General features: G+C 46.8%; 1 protein-coding gene and 1 long non-coding RNA gene across 3 annotated transcripts; both read left to right on the top strand.

Annotated features, from left to right (window-relative positions):
* Window positions 1-360: 360 nt before the first annotated feature.
* Window positions 361-4290, top strand: LOC129147997 (uncharacterized). Its single transcript, XR_008555205.1, has 3 exons — window positions 361-416; window positions 1646-1853; window positions 2931-4290. It is a non-coding gene; the product is annotated as an uncharacterized LOC129147997 (long non-coding RNA).
* Window positions 4291-6103: 1813 nt separating this feature from the next.
* Window positions 6104-13196, top strand: ZSCAN16 (zinc finger and SCAN domain containing 16). Of its 2 annotated transcripts, none has more exons than XM_054712190.1 (3): window positions 6104-6953; window positions 7798-7921; window positions 12534-13196. In XM_054712190.1, the coding sequence occupies exons 1-3, from the start codon at window positions 6543-6545 to the stop codon at window positions 13049-13051; spliced, it is 1053 nt and encodes a 350-aa protein (XP_054568165.1). In that variant the 5' UTR covers window positions 6104-6542; the 3' UTR covers window positions 13052-13196. The 2 variants fall into 2 exon arrangements, with proteins under 2 accessions (XP_054568165.1, XP_054568166.1); XM_054712191.1 differs by having other exon boundaries at window positions 12518-12612.
* The last annotated feature ends 4814 nt before the right edge of the window (window positions 13197-18010 follow it).

The raw sequence follows: 18010 nt of genomic DNA, 5'->3' as shown, positions 1-18010 counted from the left end.
TTCCGCCGGACCAGATTCTTGGGTGCACTTCCGCCGGACTCTATTTACGTGAACACTTCCGCCGGACCCAGTTTACGTGAACACTTCCGCCGGACCAGATTCTTGGGTGCACTTCCGCCGAACTCTATTTACGTGAACACTTCCGCCGGACCGGATTCTTGGGTGCGCTTCCGCCGGACCCAGTTTACGTGAACACTTCCGCCGGACCAGATTCTTGGGTGCACTTCCGCCGGACCCAGTTTACGTGAGCATTTCCGCCTGACTCTATTTACGTGAACACTTCCGCCGGACCGGATTCTTGGATGCGCTTCCGCCGGACCCAGTTTACGTGGACTGGATTCTTGAATGTTATTTCCTTCAGACGGGGCTTATATGAGCACTTCCTCGGGATTGGGATAATCAGTGCACTTTTTCAGGTTAGGTTTAGGTTATGTTTTTTGGGGGCGGGTTTCAGGGGTTGCACTTCAGCTGGGCCGGTTGACATTCGTACTTCCTTCTCATTGGGTTCGCTGAAGCACTTTCTCGCGGGGCTGGCGTGGGGAGGGGCTGCTGAGGGTCTCATGGAAGAGCGGGTCGCGGTGGCCCGGGACTCCAGTTCGGCGAATGTGTGAGCCCCCTCCTTGTTCAGTCCGCGCTGGATGCGCCGCGCCTTCCCGCACACTTGGTGGTCTGTCAGGCCCGTGTGGCTTACAGGACGCAGACGGCCAAATCTTCCTGAATCCGGGACTACTGGTGGTTCTGTTCGATGATGTGCCAGTTCGGTTTGCATTCCGGGTAAATGGGGAAGGTGTTATAGTCTGACTGGTTAACTCATTATGTTTTATTACTTGGAAGATATAAACTAGTGGAAGGCAACATTTAGAAGCGGCTTCGTGTTCTTTATCTTGACTTACTCCTCTAGGATCACACGTGAGCTGGGGCCCGTCCTCCGCGTGGAGCACTTGGTCCCCCGCTGTCCTCTTTTGCCAAGTGGCCACGGTTGCGCAGTTTGTCCTTTGGTCTGTAGAGATAAGCTTTTAGATTAACTTTTGTTTTTATCTATCACTCTTTGTATTTGCAGCTGAGCATGAACTCACTCCATCCGACTAGAAGGACACTATTTTCCCAATCTTTTTTTAGTAGGTTAGAAATGGAGTTTATGTTCTGTGCTTTTTTGTAATCCAAAAATCTGCTTCTCATGCTGATGGTGGTTTAGTTCTGTTAGCGATGCTCTTTGGATCCCATCTACAGGAGTCATTTGTTATTTGCTCATGGCTCTAAAAGACTAGCTCTTGCATACATGTGTATCTTTGTATAATTTGCCTTAATCTGCACTCAGACATATGTAAGGTAGCTAAAACATAAATTGAAGTTTAAAGTGCCCTGAAGCCTTATACAACTAGTAAACATGAGGATTTTTAACTAGTGTGGCAAGCTGGTTTGGTGAGGAAATTATTGCAGGGCCTGTTCCTAAAGGAGCCCCAAGGAAAGCTCATCTCCTCTTGTTTGTTTGTTTTGGTTTGTTAATCCCCACCTGAGGATATTTTTCCATTGATTTTTGAGAGAGTAGAAGGGGGATATATATAGAGAGAAACATCGATGTGAGAGACACACTGATTGATTGCCTTCCGAATGTACCTGCAACCCAGATATGTGCCTTTGACAGGAAGTGAACCCAGGATCCTTTGGTGAGTGGCCCAGTGCTTTAACCACTGAGTACACGGACAGAGCAAGCTCATCTCCTTTTGACAACGTTCCTTCCTGGCCTGGCCTCGGGTCTCTGCCCTTTACGGATAGCAGCCCAAGACCCAGGTGGCCTGTGATTGTGCCTTTCATGACACTCTCCAGTTTGAGTCCCTGGCTCCTATGCCCAGGTAAGTTCTGACTCTGCTGTGCCCTCCTCATTCTTCAGTCATGTCTCTGGTTGTCTTTTCCTTTTTCCTTTTCTTTTAATGTCTCTAATTGACAGAAAGCATACCACGTTTCCCTGTATTATTCCTACCTGGTTACAAATTCTGCCTTTTACTCTTGGTCCTAAAATGAGATTCCTTCAGGAGAAATATCCTTGAGTGGAACAATTTCACTTTTTTTTCACAAACTACTGACCATTGAGGAAGTGGCCACATGTCCTACCCTAGGGTGTTGGGACTCTGCCCAGAGGACCCTGTAGAAAACACAGGCATAGGAATTGGGGTCAGGACAGATGGGAGTGTCAGGTCTGGTGAAGGGCTGCTCTGGGAAGTCGTCAGTGAACCACAGTGTAGCTTCAGGCTTGACAGGTTCCCAGTGTCACCTTTGTAAGAATAGTGATGTCTGTCTGTCCCCATGAGGCAGCAGCTGTTTTATGGTCCAAGCTTGGTCCTTACACTGTCACTTCCCTCTTCCCACAGTTCTGTTTTTCATTCCTCTCCACTCAATGTCTGGCCTTTCTGACGAGCTCATTCTCAGGTCTTTATTCGTTGCTATGCTTGTTCTTCAGGTCACTCTTGTTCCTGACTTTTCTCCACCTTTCTCTGGAATCACACCACCCAGTCCTGTCATTTGCCATCTTCTAATTTTCTCTTCAAACATTGTCAAACCATTTTGTTGGTATATGTAAGTCGTGTATTTCTAGTGTATGTATTCTATATATGTAAAAGGCTAATATGCAAAGCGTCCCCTTGGAAGTTCAATTGGGAGAACCGGAATTGGATTGCTGGCTATGACGTGCACTCACCTCCAGGGGGTGGCACGGAACATGGCAGGCGGCCAGCTGCAGCTTCGGGGTGCTGAGGGAGCTAGGGAAGAAGGAGGAGGGGGAACCTGATGGGCCCTGATCACCGGCCAGGCCTAGGGACCCTACCCGTGCATGGGCCTCTAGTTATACTATAATATAGTATAATATAACATAATAGTATAATAATGTTCCTGTATATTCCAGTTACATTTGAGTGCTCTGCTTTTTATTTCAGATGATGGGCTCAGAAATAAGAAAGGAGAATTGATTCAAAAGCAAGATCTTACTGTTGATATGGAATCCCAAGAAAAGTTACCTGGCCCAGCCAACGGGGAGGGTCCTGAATGTGGAGACACCCGAGAACCAGAAGGATGGACAGAAAGACATCATAGAAATGCTTTAAGTGAGAGAAGGTGTAAGTGTGATGGACATGAGAAAAGATTCACTCGGAACTCAAGCCTCATTAGACAAAAGAGAATTCACACTGGAGAGAGACACTGTTCATGTAATGTCTGTGGCAACTTTAATTCAGAAGTTCACAATGTATTGACCATCAGAGAATACATAGCCTGTTTTATAGGTTAAAACTATCAGTGTGAGGAGTGCAGAAAGCCTTTATCACAATTCACACCTTGTTCAGCATCCATGGACCTGCACTGGTGAAATGCCTCTCCAGAATGATGAGTGTGAAATGCCTCTCCAGAATGAAAGCTTTTCATGGCAGCCTCGTCTGGCACCAGAGGACCTGCACAGCGATCAGGGCACACCAGAACATCGCCTGGGGGAAATGCTTCAGCCTGAGCTCAGGCCCTATGGGTGTGAGGAGGGTGGGAAAACCTTCGGTGACAGCTCACCTCTGGGACCCAGAGGAATCCACACGGGAGAGGAGCCCTGGTGACCCGTGTGTGGAGCTCCTCCTGCCACTCGTTCCCGAGGACACCAAGATGCACGCTGGAGAGGGTATTGCCCTAACGGTGCTGGGCTCTGCACTCCCTGCCACTCATTCCAGAGTCACGTGAACAGAGCTTCCCAGCAGCATAGGCTGCTCTGCCCACGGAGCACATCACCGGCTGAGCTGGGGTGCTGGATGGGCCCATTTTGTTGTCAGACTCTCCTCAAAAGTAAGTTGCTCAGGAAATCTTGGTGTTTTCATTCCTCTTCCCCTCTCTCCTCCCTATTTTCTGAACTACTTTGAAAAAAAAACAAAAAAAGCCAACACCTGAATATTTGGTTAACTTGATCAAATACATTAACCTATCAATCATCTGCACTAACAACATGGTGAAACACAAAAACTATTTTGTGATACACATAGTATGGATTATGCTCTGCAGGGCCGGAACGGGTCAAGGCTGGATGATCTATTAACCTGCTGATCCACAGGGACCTTTCACATCTTTAACCAGAGGGGGCAGACAAGGCCCACATAGTTCTTGTTCTTAGTTTTTTTGTAATATGAAATTATAGCAACTCTTTAAGAGTCGTCATATTTCACATAGAATCTGACTTTCCAGATTTTCTTATAAAAATATTGTGTACCGTTTTTGTATGTTAACATTTGTATTCTATAAATGCCTACTTAAATCCTTTGCCGATTTTTCTATTGGCTCATTCATATTTTTCTTTTTTGTAAGAGTTCTTTGCATATTAGAAAAATTAGCCCTGTGTCGTTTAGATGTGGCATATTTTACTCTGAGTTTATATTCTAACTTTTATTCTCTTCATTCAAAAATTCTAAATTTTTCAGTTACCAGTTCTATTTATCTTTTCCTTTATTGCTTTTCAGTTATGTTTTTAGGGTTTTATGCCATGCTTAGAAAGGTCCTCCCATGCCCCATGCCCGGCCGGTGTGGCTCAGTGGTTGAGCATCGACCTATGAACCAGGAGGTCCCAGGTTCGATTCCCGGTCAGGGCACATGCGCAGGTGACGGACTCGATCCCCAGTGGGGGTCCTGCAGGAGGCAGCCGATCCATGATCCTCTCCCATAAAAAAAAAAAGAAAGAAAGGTTCTCCCCCCTACAAGGTAGCAATGGCCTCCTAGCCTGTCTCTCCACTTCTGCCGTCACTTACAAGTTTATTTTAACACTGCAACCAGAAAAACCTTTCAGTACCTAGGTCTGATCATGTTCTCCTCTGCTTAGAAATTCCAGATGGCTTCCCATCTTGGAGTACAAAACAATTACCTTTGCACTCACCCACAGCCCTCATATCTCTCCCTCTTGTATCCCAGCACCCTGTGCTACTGCATCCTTCACTTTCCTACAATATTTTAAACACTCCTCTCCGGGCCTTTGCATTTGCTGTTTTTCTCCCTGAAACATCTTCATCCCAAATGCCTCATTGCCCTCAGTCTCAGCTCAAGTGTCAGTGCTAGTGAGGTCCTCAGTGTCCACCCTGTTAAAATGGCAAACTCCCTATTTCCTTTATTTTCTCCTTGGCACTGACATCCACCATCTAATAAACTGTTTTCCTTCTTTATTGCCTGCCTCCCCATCTGTCTATTATATATGCATACACACACACACACACACACATTCCATGAAGGCAGGGCATTGTTTTGCTTTAACCTATAGTTCCAGCTTCCAGAACAGTGCCTTGCCTAGTAGGTGAGTAATCAATATTTGTATAAGAAAGGTAAAGAGGGAGGGAAAAACACCTAAGTATTGCTTAACCCATAAGATTGGCAAAGATCAAAATATTTATAATGTGTTGACAAGTGTATAGGTAGCCTCGTAGTGTGTTCTACGATTGGTAATTGGTACCAAAAGTACAGATGCTGGTACTCTGCTCTGTAAATCTATTTCTAGGGATGTATGCAATGGGTCTGCCCTTACACATGAGAGACATGTTCACAGTAATTTACTGGAGCTGCATCTGAAAAAAAAAAAAAGATTGGAACAACCTACATGAACATTAATGGAGTAATTATCAATAACTTGTGGCAATTGAATATTATGTAGTAGTTTGTGGGTGTGTTTTTTTAAGAGCAAGACCTAGGAGGTAATCGCCCAAATCAATTGGTAGGAGGTAAAAAGGTTAATAGAAATGCTGTCATTTGTGTAGAAGAAAGTGAGGGTGATACATGTTATGAAAAACATGAGTAAAAACGACATGCTGGAGGACACTAATCCTTTTTAAATATTGAACCATGTGAATGCATTCCTTATTTATATTGCTTTTTAAATAACTAAGCTGGAAAAATCTTGAGGGAGGAAAAGCTTTTTTTAAAGCTGTGCTCTCGGGACCCAGCTCCCTCCCATTCGTCAAAGGACTTGCAGCCGGGTCCTCCACGGGCGGGGCTGCCACCGAGACGGGCTTTCTAGAGAGGCCGGAAGTGCCGGGCGCTGATTGGTCGTTAAAGGACGCCTTTGTTCCCGCCCGGAGGACGCTCTGTCTGCCCGGTTCCACCCGAGCGAGCTGTGCGGCGGCGGTGAGTCCCGCTCGGGGGACGAGAGGCCGGCGCAGCTGTCAGCGGCCACCCCTCCACCTTCCCCTCGGCCTGGGCAGGGGTCGCAGCTGCGAGCCGGCCTGGGTCCTGCACGAGCCGCACCGCTGCGGAGCCCGGGGTTCCCCTCTGTTCCTGCCCCGCTCAGCGCCGACTGTGCGCTCCCGGCCGCGACCCCGCACGCGTCTCCCCCATGAGCATCGGGAGAATCAACCGGAGGAGGGATTCGCACTGAGTTAGCCCCGGAGCCGCGTCAGCCCCTGGAGGCCTCTGCCTCCGTTAGTGCATTTTGTGTTCCCAGCAGCTCGTTGTTTCTCTGTGGCAGCAACTTCTGCGAGACGAGACTCTGAGGTTCTCCCTGAATCAGTTCCAAAGAGGGTCAACCTGAAAACCGGCCCGGAATGGCCACAGTCCCGGCCCCCGAGGGACCGCAAGGACCTGCACCCGTGAAGGCGGAAGGGCACGGCTGGGGCTGGAGCTCCGCGGCTCGGATGCCCGCGCTGCACCGGCGGGAGCTCTGCAGGCACCTCTTCCGGAAGCTCTGCTACCGGGACGCGCCGGGGCCCCGGGAAGCCCTGACCCGGCTCCGCGAGCTCTGCCGGCTGTGGCTGCGGCCAGAACACCACACGAAGGAGCAGATTTTGGACCTGCTGGTGCTGGAGCAGTTCCTGAGCATCCTGCCCGGGGACCTGCGAGTGTGGGTGCAGGGGCACCATCCCGAGACTGGGGAGCAGGCCGTGACGGTGCTGGAGGATCTGGAGAGGGAGCTCGATGAACCCCCGGAGCCGGTGGCAAGGGAGTGGCCGTCAGAGGTCAGAGCAGCCCAGCAAAGGGCGTTTGAAAGAACACCCCGGGTTATTTATGTGCGATTCAGTGAAGAACAGACTTAGGGCGCAGTCAAAGAGACACCAGATTGAATGTGTGGGTGTGGAAGGCTGGGGTCAGTGAGAAGCTCCAGGAAGGCAAATGGGTATCAGAAGAAAACAATTTTCTAACGTCCAGAGCCACATATAGGATTGGCTATCTTGTAATGAAAAAATACCACCTTCCTTTTCATTGGCGTACTCAACTTGGGGTTAGTAGATACAAGGGGCGTTACAGACCAGCGTCATCAAAACCACATTCAAATAAAAAGTGAAATTAAGTGGTACATTTTTATTCATCACAGAATATATAGTCAAGATAACAGTGATCTGTTTTATCTTTTTTTTTTTTTTTGGTATTGTGTTCAAAATTTGGTGTTTCTTACACACTTTGCAGATTTCAGTTCTTACTAGCCCTGATTCACGTGTTCTGTAAATGCATTTTGCTCGTGGCTGTAACACTGGACAAGTGATATGAGAAACGCCCCATTGGTTGGGAGTTGGGCTTGATGGCGTTCAAGGTGCCTTCCATGTTGCAGGACTGAAACCCTGGGTTTCAGCCGTCGCTGTGAGAAGAGACACTGGATGTCACTGTGCCCAAAACAGTAGAGGTTCATCCCGATAGTTCTCTTATTTTTTAGTCATTATTGCCATTTGCAGCTTAACAAGAATTTGTCCCTTTTCCTATATCCCTGGTCCTTGGCAGATGCTACTTTTGGTCTTTTCTCTGAAGTTCTTGCAGTTCTCTCACAAGATTTACCTTACAAGTTCAATCATTCTTCATTGTTTCTAGGTCCCAGACAAGTCAGAAAGACAGGACACACTTCTGGACAAGTTGGCCCCCTGGGAACAGCCACATGAGCCTCTGGCTGTCCAGCTCTACCCCGAGAAGATCCAGCAGGAACCCCAAAGGAAAGGTAAGGAGCAAGTTTTCTTTGTGAGGAAGGAGGTGCCTCCGTAGAGGCACTTTCTCACTGTCACGTCCTTTCCAGCTGTTCCTCTTGTGGGAGATTTCATCCACCTTGCTACCCTAACCCTATCCTGGGAAGAATTATACTTTAGCTTTTCATTAGACTTAAAAGCTGTTATTTGCCCTAACAGATTGAGGATGAGACTTAAATATTCAACTTAATACCTAATACTTTTATCTGTTACTAGAAGCCTGGTGCACGAAATTCGTGCACTGGTGGGGGGGTCCCTCAGCCAAGCCTGCCCCCTCTCACAGACTGGGAGCCCTCAGGAGATGTCCTACTGAAGGGGAGCAGGCCTAAGCCGCAGTCTGGCCTTCCTCTGCGGGAGGTGACTGGGCTGATCAGGGGAAGGCGCCAGCCCCATCACCCTGCTGCTGCTGCCACTGTCGCAGCCACCAAGGTGTTTTCATCAACACAGACTCCAGTAGCTGCGTCATGAAAACATGACAACTTTCTTTAGGCATTTTCAAGATGTGTCTTGCATAGGATATGACATTTCTTTTTTTTTTTATCCTCATCTGAGGATATGTTTCCATTGACTTTTAGAGAGCTTGGAAGAGAGAGGGAAAGACAGAGAGAAATGTGAGAGGGACACTTGGATTGGTTGCCTCCTGCTTGAGCCCTGACCCGGGCCCCGGCCAGGGAGGAGCCTGCAACCTAGGTACATGCCCTTGATTAGAATTGAACCTGGACCCTGTCATTGGCAGGCCGAGGCTCTATCCACTGAGCCAAACTGGCTAGGGTAGGATATGACATTTCTTAGCCCCTCCAGCAGCAGACCTTAGTTTTTTCCTCCACAAGTGTGGTGGAAAAACCCTAGATTAGGGGTCCTCAAACTTTTTAAACGGGGCCAGTTCACTGTCCCTCAGACCGTTGGAGGGCTGGACTATAATTTAAAAAAAGCTATGAACAAATTCCTATCCACACTGCACATATCTTATTTTGAAGTAAAAAAACAAAATGGCAAAAACACCCACATGTGGCCTGCGAGCCGTAGTTTGAGGACGCCTGCCCTAGATCACCTCCTTGGATTCTTATAACCCAAGTTACCAAGAACACTGTGAGAGGCAGCTTACAGGGAGCTTAGCCAATGAGCCTTCAGAAAAGGTGTTTCCTCTACAGCTCACGCGCAGAGGACCCCCTGCATTGTGTCTGCAGGGCTTCTGTCCACTTGGCTGGGGGCGTGTCCCACGCCATATGGCGGCATCCGCCAGGGCACACCCCCAGTTCAGCGGCCCCGCATTCTGTCTGCTGGTCTTCTGTCCACTGGGCTTCTGTCCATTGGGCTGGGGGCATGCCCCAAGCCACACTGCGGGGGCCACCAAGGGCACGCCCCCAGCCCAGCGGCCCCGTGTTCTGCCACCTAGGCTTCTGTCTGCTGGGCCGGGGACGTGCCCCCGGTGGTCCCCACAGTGTGGCTTGGGGCATGCACCAGCCCAGCGGCCTGTGTTCTGTCTGCTGGGCGTCTGTCCGCTTGGCATGTCCCAAGCCACGTGGCAGCGGCTCAGAGCTTGCCCCTCAGAGCTCGCCCCTGGCCCAGCGCCTGTGTTCTGTCAGCTGGGCTTCTGTCCCCTGGGCCAGGGGCCCAGCGTTCAGTCAGCAGCCCTTCCTCCCTCTGCGGCCTGGGCTTGGGATGCTAGCGTCATCACCAGTGCGATGACAGCGTCCCACGCTGGCGCTGTGGGCATCACCATCTTTGTTGTGGAATGATGGTTAATTTGCATATTAATCTGTTATTATATAGGATCTCAGGATTCTAGCTTTAAATTACCTTAAATTTCCATTTTGAGCAGGGGATTTTGTATGACACCCTGTAGTAGTCTGCTAGGGCTGCCAGAATAGAATTCCGCAGACTGGGCTTAAGCAACAGAAATGGGTTTTCTCAGTTCTAGAAGGTGGACAGTCCAAGACTGCCACCAGGGCTGTTTTTGGGTGAGGCCTCTCCTGTGTCCTCACACTGCTGGTGTTGCTTCCTCTTCTTGTAATTTTGGGTCAGGGCCCCTTCCTTATGACCTCTTTTATCCTTAATTGCCGGTTTAAAGGCCCTTTTTCTAAATACATCCAAGTGGGGATTAGAGCTACAGCATAAGAATTGGGGCAGGACAGTTTAATCTGTAATACACCCCCATGCTAGAAAGAGTGGGGAAGAAGCAAAGTCATCACAGCAGGTTTTTTGCTTGTGTCTCTGCATGTGAGGTTGACAGGACTGTGGTTGTGATTTGCTCCCCATCCCACTAATCATAACCAATTAAAGCCAGGTTCGTAGTGTATCCTCAGGTTACACTGAAAAGCAGACAGATTTTACCTACTTTCTCGACTCTACTTCCAGTGCCCTGTCCCTCCTGTGCAGGTGCTGAAGCTCATGATGCCTTCCTGCGTCCATCCTTACTACCTCACATTTCACCAGTGTGGTTCTCTCGTTGTCTAGGGTCCCTGCCAGGTGGTTTGTCAAATCTGAGAAGTTATTTTAAGTAACATATTTCTGCCTGGTATCTGGAAGGCACAGCATTCACCTTAAATGTAATTTAAAGGAGTCTATTGGTGCTTTGAAGTGGAGTGTTGGTTATTGGTTGGCTTTAGAGGTGAGATTGAGACCCCTGTTCTCTTCACTCCTTGGTCATTGAACATTTGTTGAGTAGCAGCTCTATGCCAGGTACCATGAGGTAAGGAATAAAAGTTAAGACACTTGAATTCTTCCGGAAGCTCTCTACATGGCAGGCCTGCGAGGCACCAGTTTGTTTACATGAGCGAAGATGGGGAACATTCTAGGCTGAGAGAACAGTGCGGGGGAGGAGGGGGGCGAGGAGGGGGAGAAGCATAAGAGCATCACATATCCTAAGAGCAGCTGCTCTGAGTCTGACTGTGACAGGGAGAATTTTGTGGGAGGAACATCAAGGCCAGTGGTGAAGATTCCTGAACACCATACTAGGGAAACCCGAACTTCATCCCATCAGTTGGGGGGCTCTCAGAGAATTATAAGTAGAGAAGTGGGTGACACAGAAATCACTGTCCATGATTTCATTTTTTTAAAAATCACATAGAAAAAGATTGGAAGGATTACCTATAAATGTAGACAAAGGTTATTTCTAGATAATGAAATCATAGGTGACGTGTTTTATAAAATCTGTGAAATAACAGCTATAGCAGAGAGAAAAGATGTTTATACCAGGGTTTGGGGGAGACCACTCTCAAATATAGAGGATGGTCAACTAGAGCAGGAATGAGGCTGGAGAGAGAAAAGGAGAAAATCAAAGAGATATTGACTTACTGTAGAATGAACAGATCTGATTGGTTGTGGGGGGAGGGTATCAGATAATGGTGTCAATGACAGGAAAATCAGAAAGGGGTGTACAGGCAGACCTTGTTTATTGTGCTTAGCTTTATTGCGTTTCACTGATGTTTCCTGTGAATGGAAGGCACGACCCTCCACCATCAAAAAGGTTACAACTTGCTTTATTGCAGTCATCACTCTATGGTGGTAGTCTGGAACCTAAACTCAGTAATTCTGATGTCTGCCTGTATCTGTGTGAAGAGGAGCTGGCTTGAGTTCAGTTTTTATACTTGTGAGTTTTCATTGCTTGTGAAACATCCAAGTGGCTAAAACCCAGCAGGCAGTGCAGTTTAACATGTTATCTATCTGGGAGAAAGGTGTGGGAGGAGGTGGAGATGTGGGAGTCCTCCTGGGTAGATGACAAAAGACATGGGTGTAGGCAAGGTTGACCAGGAATAGCATATAAAGAGAGTCCCATGCCCCACCGGCGTGGCTTAGTGGTTGAGCATTGACCTAGGAACCAGGAGGTCATGGTTCGCTTGCCATTCAGGGCACATGCCAGGTTGTGGGCTCGATTCCCAGTGAGGGGTGTGCATGAGAGAGCTGGTCAATGATTCTCTCTCATCATTGATGTTTCTCTCTCTCTGTCTTCCTCTCTGAAATCAATAAGAAAACACACACACACACACGTAAGTTTTTCATTAAAGCAAAAAGAAACCCAGTTAAGTTTCGGTGGAGGAGGAGGATTCTGTAAAGGACTATAGGAAACGTAAGAGAAGCAGAAAGGGGGTGTCGCTGAAACCAAGGGAAGAGTCCACCAGACGTAGTTAGTTCTCCTAACGGGACACAAGGTAAGCACTGATAGATTCGACCCAGCACATGAACCAGGCCACCACTGTTCCCTCCTGCCTTTCCTCTCCCTTTGGTGGTTTCCACTCACCACCTTCCTCTCAGATCCCTTTTAGATTGTCCTCAGAATGTTTATAGTCCTCATTTACATTCACCATTTACCCCCTGCCTTTGCACAGGTTTGCCAGGTAACCCCTTGATCCACATGTTTTCCTTTCTTCTCTTCCTAATCTGTTCCCAGGCATCCTGTCTTGTTGCCGTCTTCCTCCCAGGCCTCTTACTGTCTTCCCTATCAGCATGTGTTTGGATGGTGCTAAATATCTAATTTGTACATTGTGTGGCTTTCCATTTTTTTTATAATGCATTTGTAACATTTGCATGTTCTGTCTTCCATAGGCTTTTGCTTCTCTAACCTAAAATAGGCCCTGTTTGTTACAGGTGATAAAACCAGGACTGAGAATGAAGAGTTGTCCCAAAAGGAGGATATGACAAAGGACATGGAATTCCTTGGGAAGGTAAATAATAGACTGAAAAAAGGCCTTCCTCAACATCCTGAATCCAAAAATGCGACTGAAAGAGAGGGCAGGTTAGAGAGGTGGCCGAGGGAAAGAAGACCCTATAAGTGTGATGACTGTGGGAAGAGTTTTCGTCACAGCTCAGCCCTTAGCAAGCACAGGAGAACTCACACTGGAGAGAAACCCTATAAATGTAACGAATGTGGAAAAGCATTCAATCAACGCTCACATCTCATCGGACATCACAGAGTGCATACTGGAGTGAAACCCTATAAATGTGAAGAATGTGGGAAAGATTTTAGTGGACGCTCAGGTCTTATTCAGCATCAGAGAATCCACACAGGTGAAAAGCCCTATGAATGTTATGAGTGCGGGAGGCCTTTTCGGGTAAGTTCAGCCCTTATTCGACATCAAAGAATTCATGCAGCAAAACTCTACTAATAAGGGGTCAGTAACAACAGTTCCTTAGCTGTTCAGGCCTAATTAGGGACCTTATAAATATCCTGAATGTAGGCAAAGCTTCCATCATCGTTAAAACTTCTCTGGTACCACAGAATTGTGAATAAAATTTGCTTTTATTTCTAAAGTAGTTCAGTTTCTTACTTCAGAGCCCTGGCTGGTGTGGCTCCGTTGGGCGTTGACCCATGCACCAAAAGGTTGCTGGTTTAATTCCCTGTCAGAGCAAATGCCCAGGTTGCGGGCTTGATCCCTAGTAGGGGGTATGCAAGAGGTAGCTGATCAATGTTTCACTCTCACATCAATATTTCCCTCCCTTTCTCACTCTCCCTTCTTCTCTAAAAAAAATTAATAAAAGTGTATTTTTTTTTAAGTTACTTCAGAAAGCCTTGACCATAAACAGCAGTGCTTATTCCAGTCCAAGATAACTGTTTTCTGGTTGAAAGACAGTGAATTCCAACTCTCAACCCCTTTTTATTGACCATTCAGTGTATGACTTTAGGCAAAGGCATTCCAGTTCTCTGCCTTCATTTCCGTTCTGTGAATTGCCGATGATGGGACAGGCCCACCAGATGTGTATTAAGTTGAAATAGATGAAAATTGCTTTTGAAATTAAGAACTAAGCCCTGGTTGTTGTGACTCGGTTGGTTGAGCGTCTTGTATTGAAAGGTCACAGATTTGATCCCTGGTCTGGGTGCATGCAAGGCAGCAATGTTTCTCTGCCTCTTCCTCTCTCTCTAGAGTCAATGAAAACTTTTTATTTTTAAATCCTCACTGGAGGATATTTTTTTGTATTGATTTCTAGAGAGAGTGGAAGGGAAGCAGGAGGGGAAAAGAAAGAAAGAAACATGGACGTGAGAGACATGTCAGTTGGTGCCTCCTGCACATGCCTCTATGTGGGCTGGGGAACCTGCAACCAAGGTTTGAACCTTTGACCTGGAGTCCAACCGGCAACACTAGCCACTGAGAAAAGCCAGCCAGGGTAATGAGAACTTTGAAAATGTATTTTAATTGATTTCAGAGAGAGAGAAACATCATGATGACACATAACCATGTGGCTGCCTCGTGCACACGCACCCCTACCCCCACTGGGAATGGAGCCCACAACCCAGGCATGTGCCATGACCAGGAATCAAATTGGGTCCTCCTGGTTCATAGGCCGATGCTCAACCACCAAGCCACGCCAGCCAGGCGAAAACATTTTTTTATTTTAAAGAAGTAAGACTACTATTTTTTCCCATCATTATTGATATAATGACCTAAATATTTATTGCTTTTTTTATCTTCAACTAGGGGATATATTCATTTTGTGCAATTTTTTTCTTTAGCACTGATAGAAAGGAGGCAACTGAAAAGTCAGCAGACTAAAGAAGGAAAGAGAGAAAGGAAGGAAAGCAGAGTTAGGAATAGGAGCTGCCAGTACAGAGGGGTAATGAGTGTATTAGGGATCCTTAACTTCAGATAAGTCACTTCTCGTCTGACTCCCCATTCCCTGTAAACCAGCAATTTTCAACCAGTGTGCTACAGGAGTTTTTAAAACATGCAATATATAGTCAGGGGCACTGACCTCTTTTCCCTTGAATGTCAAATAAAAAAATGATAGCAGCCAACACAATAGCCATTTAGTATGAATTAACCAATGTTATACCCCTTTTTATTGTCAGATCGGCAAAAAATATAGATACATTGGGGTGCCACAGAGTTTTAGTACTTAGTTTATGTGTGCCATGAGATGAAAAAGGTTGAAAATTGCTGCTGTAAACTGAGGCAGAGGTTGGTCTGATATAGCCAGTATCTACAAGTGGCCATATACATCTAAACAACACACATAGGATGGGAAGTTCAGTTCCTGGCGACATGACCACATGTCCATGTTCTTAGTCCGTGTGGCGAGCAGCTACTGTATTGGACAACACAGGTGTGGACTATTTTTATTGCTGCAAAAAGTTGTAAAGGCATTGCTGCCCCAATCAAGCACAGGTAAGGTACCGTTTGGCTTTGATATTGTGTGATTCTGAGTTCAGTGAAGTAGCAAAAGAGACACCTGAGGAGGCTGCAATAGCAGCAGGAAATAAAATGGAAACACTCCAGAAGAAAACAATTTAGTAATAATGTTACCTTTTCAGCCTTAAAAAAATGGGTGTATTCTAATTGAAGGAAAATGATTATTAAAGTAAATATAACCTATCTAGAGTCCTGGTGCACCAATTCACACACCAGTGGGGTCCCTTGGCCTGGCCTGTGGAATCAGGCTGAAACCGGCTCTCCAACATCCCCCGAGGGGACCCAGATTGATAGAGGGTGCAGGCCAGGCCAAGGGACCCCACTGGTGCACAATTGGGGCCAGGGAGGGACCACGGGAGGGCTCCAGGGCGTGTCTGGCCCACCTCGCCCAGTCCCAATGGGCCGGTGGTCAGTGCACGTCCTAGCAAGCTATTGAGCAGCCTTAGCATATCATTAGCGTATTACGCTTTGATTGGTTGACTGGACACTTAGCATATTAGGCTTTTATTATATAGGATAATTTAAATTAAAAGCTTAGGTTACTATCACATCTCTATAAAAGTGTGGCTGTCCCTAACTGGTTTGGCTTAGTGGATATAGTGTCGGCCCAAGTTCAATTCTGGTCAAGGGCTTGTAATCCTCACCTGAGGATATTTCCCTTTCCCTTCCTCTCTGTAAAATAAATAAAATATATGAACTAATAAAAAGAGTGTGGCTGTTGTTGTTGGACCCTGCAACTCTAGGAAGTTTAAAATGTGTCCTCTGAGCCCTGGTGTGGCTAATTCCAGCAGTGGTTAGAAGAGTTAAATGCTTATTTTCCATAGAAGGAAGTCAATAGGTAATATATATTATCTGTACATAGAAAATCAAGAAATGGCAGTGTTGGCATGTTATTTGCAAATAAACATGAAGTTGAGTTAAAGGGAAGCAGTTAGTGGTCATCTGGGGAGGAGTGCAGCCTGGTGTTACATCATAATTTTTAAAGTACTCTTACTTTTTAAAATTTATTAGCTTTGGCTGGTGTGGCTCAGTTGGTTGAGCATTGTCCTGTGTACCAGAAGGTCACCAGTTTGCTTCCTGGTCAAGACATATGCCCAGGTTGTGGGTTCCATTCCCAGTTGGGGTGCGTGCAGGAGGCAGCCAATCGAAATTTCTCTTACACATCAATGTCTTTCCCTCTCTCCCTCCAAAAAAAAATAAATAAATAACATTTTTTTAAATGTGCATATTTTTTAAAAACTCATTTTCATTAGTAAAATGCACAAATCAGGTGTGCTATTTTACTTCCAAACTACTTTGTGTTGTAAAGTTGTATTTTTTTTAATATATTTTATTGATTTTTCCACAGAGAGGAAGAGAGAGGGACAGAGAGCCAGAAACATCGATGAGAGAGAAACATCGACCAGCTGCCTCCTGCACACCCCCCACTGGGGATGTGCCCGCAACCAAGGCACATGCCCCTGACCAGAATCGAACCCGGGACCCTTGAGTCCGCAGGCCGACGCTCTATCCACTGAGCCAAACCGGCTTCGGCTAAAGTTGTGTTTTTAATGTAAAAAAAAAGTGAGAGCAGAGTTCTAGTCTCTTGCCAGTTACTTCCAGCTGTGAGTCAATAGCTATGAAATAACGAGCAAAGAGGAGTGTTTTGAAAGAGTTTAGAAGCACTGAAACTTCTCCACGTGTAGTATTTGTTTTGTTGTGATTATACGTTAGAACCCTTAAGAACAAACGAAAACTAGTGTTTGGGCAGGATATTTCTGGGTTAGGACGGCATTGAACGGAAACATTGGCTGTGCTCATCTGCAGGATCAGAAAGGGGAAATGAAGGTGAAGATTGGAGGGGCACCTGAAAACAGATTTAATGGGTGGTTAGGAAAGGTGCTGATGTAATAAAAATGTGGGGCCAAAACAGCAAAAGCAAAAGACATTTCCTACAACCTCCTCGTTGAGATCCTTTTTGGTCTGTAAAGCTAAGACTGATACCACAGGTGTGTGAAGAATGAATATAGATTTGCTTCCGGAACTCTGGAGTAATGTAACCCAGGTCGGCTACTGAAACTTACCCATAATTAAAAAGGCGAAGCTGCCAATGCAGGTTTTATAAGCGAGTGCAATTCATGGAGATAGAAAAGGGGTGGAAGATGGGTTAAAGAATCTAAAAAAATTTATATTCAGTGAGTTGTGATTTTTGTTCGTTAGTCCTCACCTGAGGGTATTTCCATTGATTTTTAGGGAGAGCGGAAGGGAGACATCCATGTGAGAAAGTCACATCAATTGGTTGCTGGTTGCCTTCCCACAGGATCTAGCCTGCAACCGAGGTGACATACCCTTGACCTGAACCGAACCCGGGACCCTTGAGTCCGCAGGGCGGAAGTTCTTCTCATTGAGTCATTTTTCTTTTGTTAATTCTCACCGAAAAGTCAGAGAGAAACATCCATGTGAGAAACGCATTGATTGATTGCCTCCCGAGGGGCCCTTACCAGGACCGGGGCAGGGGAGGAGTCGGCAACCTAGGTACATGCTCCTGACTTGAGTCCAACCCAGGACCCTCAGTCCGCGTGCCGATGCTCTACCCACTGAGCCGAACCGGCTAGGGCTGAATTATTTTTGAAGAAAGATAGAATAACGTGTATATTTTGGATTTTTAAAACTATGAACGATGATTAACAGGAATTCCTCAAAGACTGGATATGTATTTGAAGAGAATACCCAACTACAGGGGCATCTAAACGGCACCACCCGAGACCAGCCAACAGCGCCCTGGGTACCTTCCCCCCAGGTGCGGCCTCCCAGCTACGCGGCCCGGAGACCCTGCGACGCGCAGGCGCGGGAGGAGCCCAGGACGCCGACCATAGAGCTTTCAGTCCTCCCGGATTCCTAGAGATGCCGGAAGTGTCTGGGTAATGTGCGCGTTGACTGCTGGTGTCCCCCAGCTGGTGT

This window comes from Eptesicus fuscus, chromosome 22 (genome assembly GCF_027574615.1).
Source record: "Eptesicus fuscus isolate TK198812 chromosome 22, DD_ASM_mEF_20220401, whole genome shotgun sequence".
Classification (NCBI taxonomy): domain Eukaryota; kingdom Metazoa; phylum Chordata; class Mammalia; order Chiroptera; family Vespertilionidae; genus Eptesicus; species Eptesicus fuscus.
The sequence above is the reverse complement of the archived record's forward strand: the minus strand, read 5'-3'. Positions and strand labels throughout refer to the sequence as shown.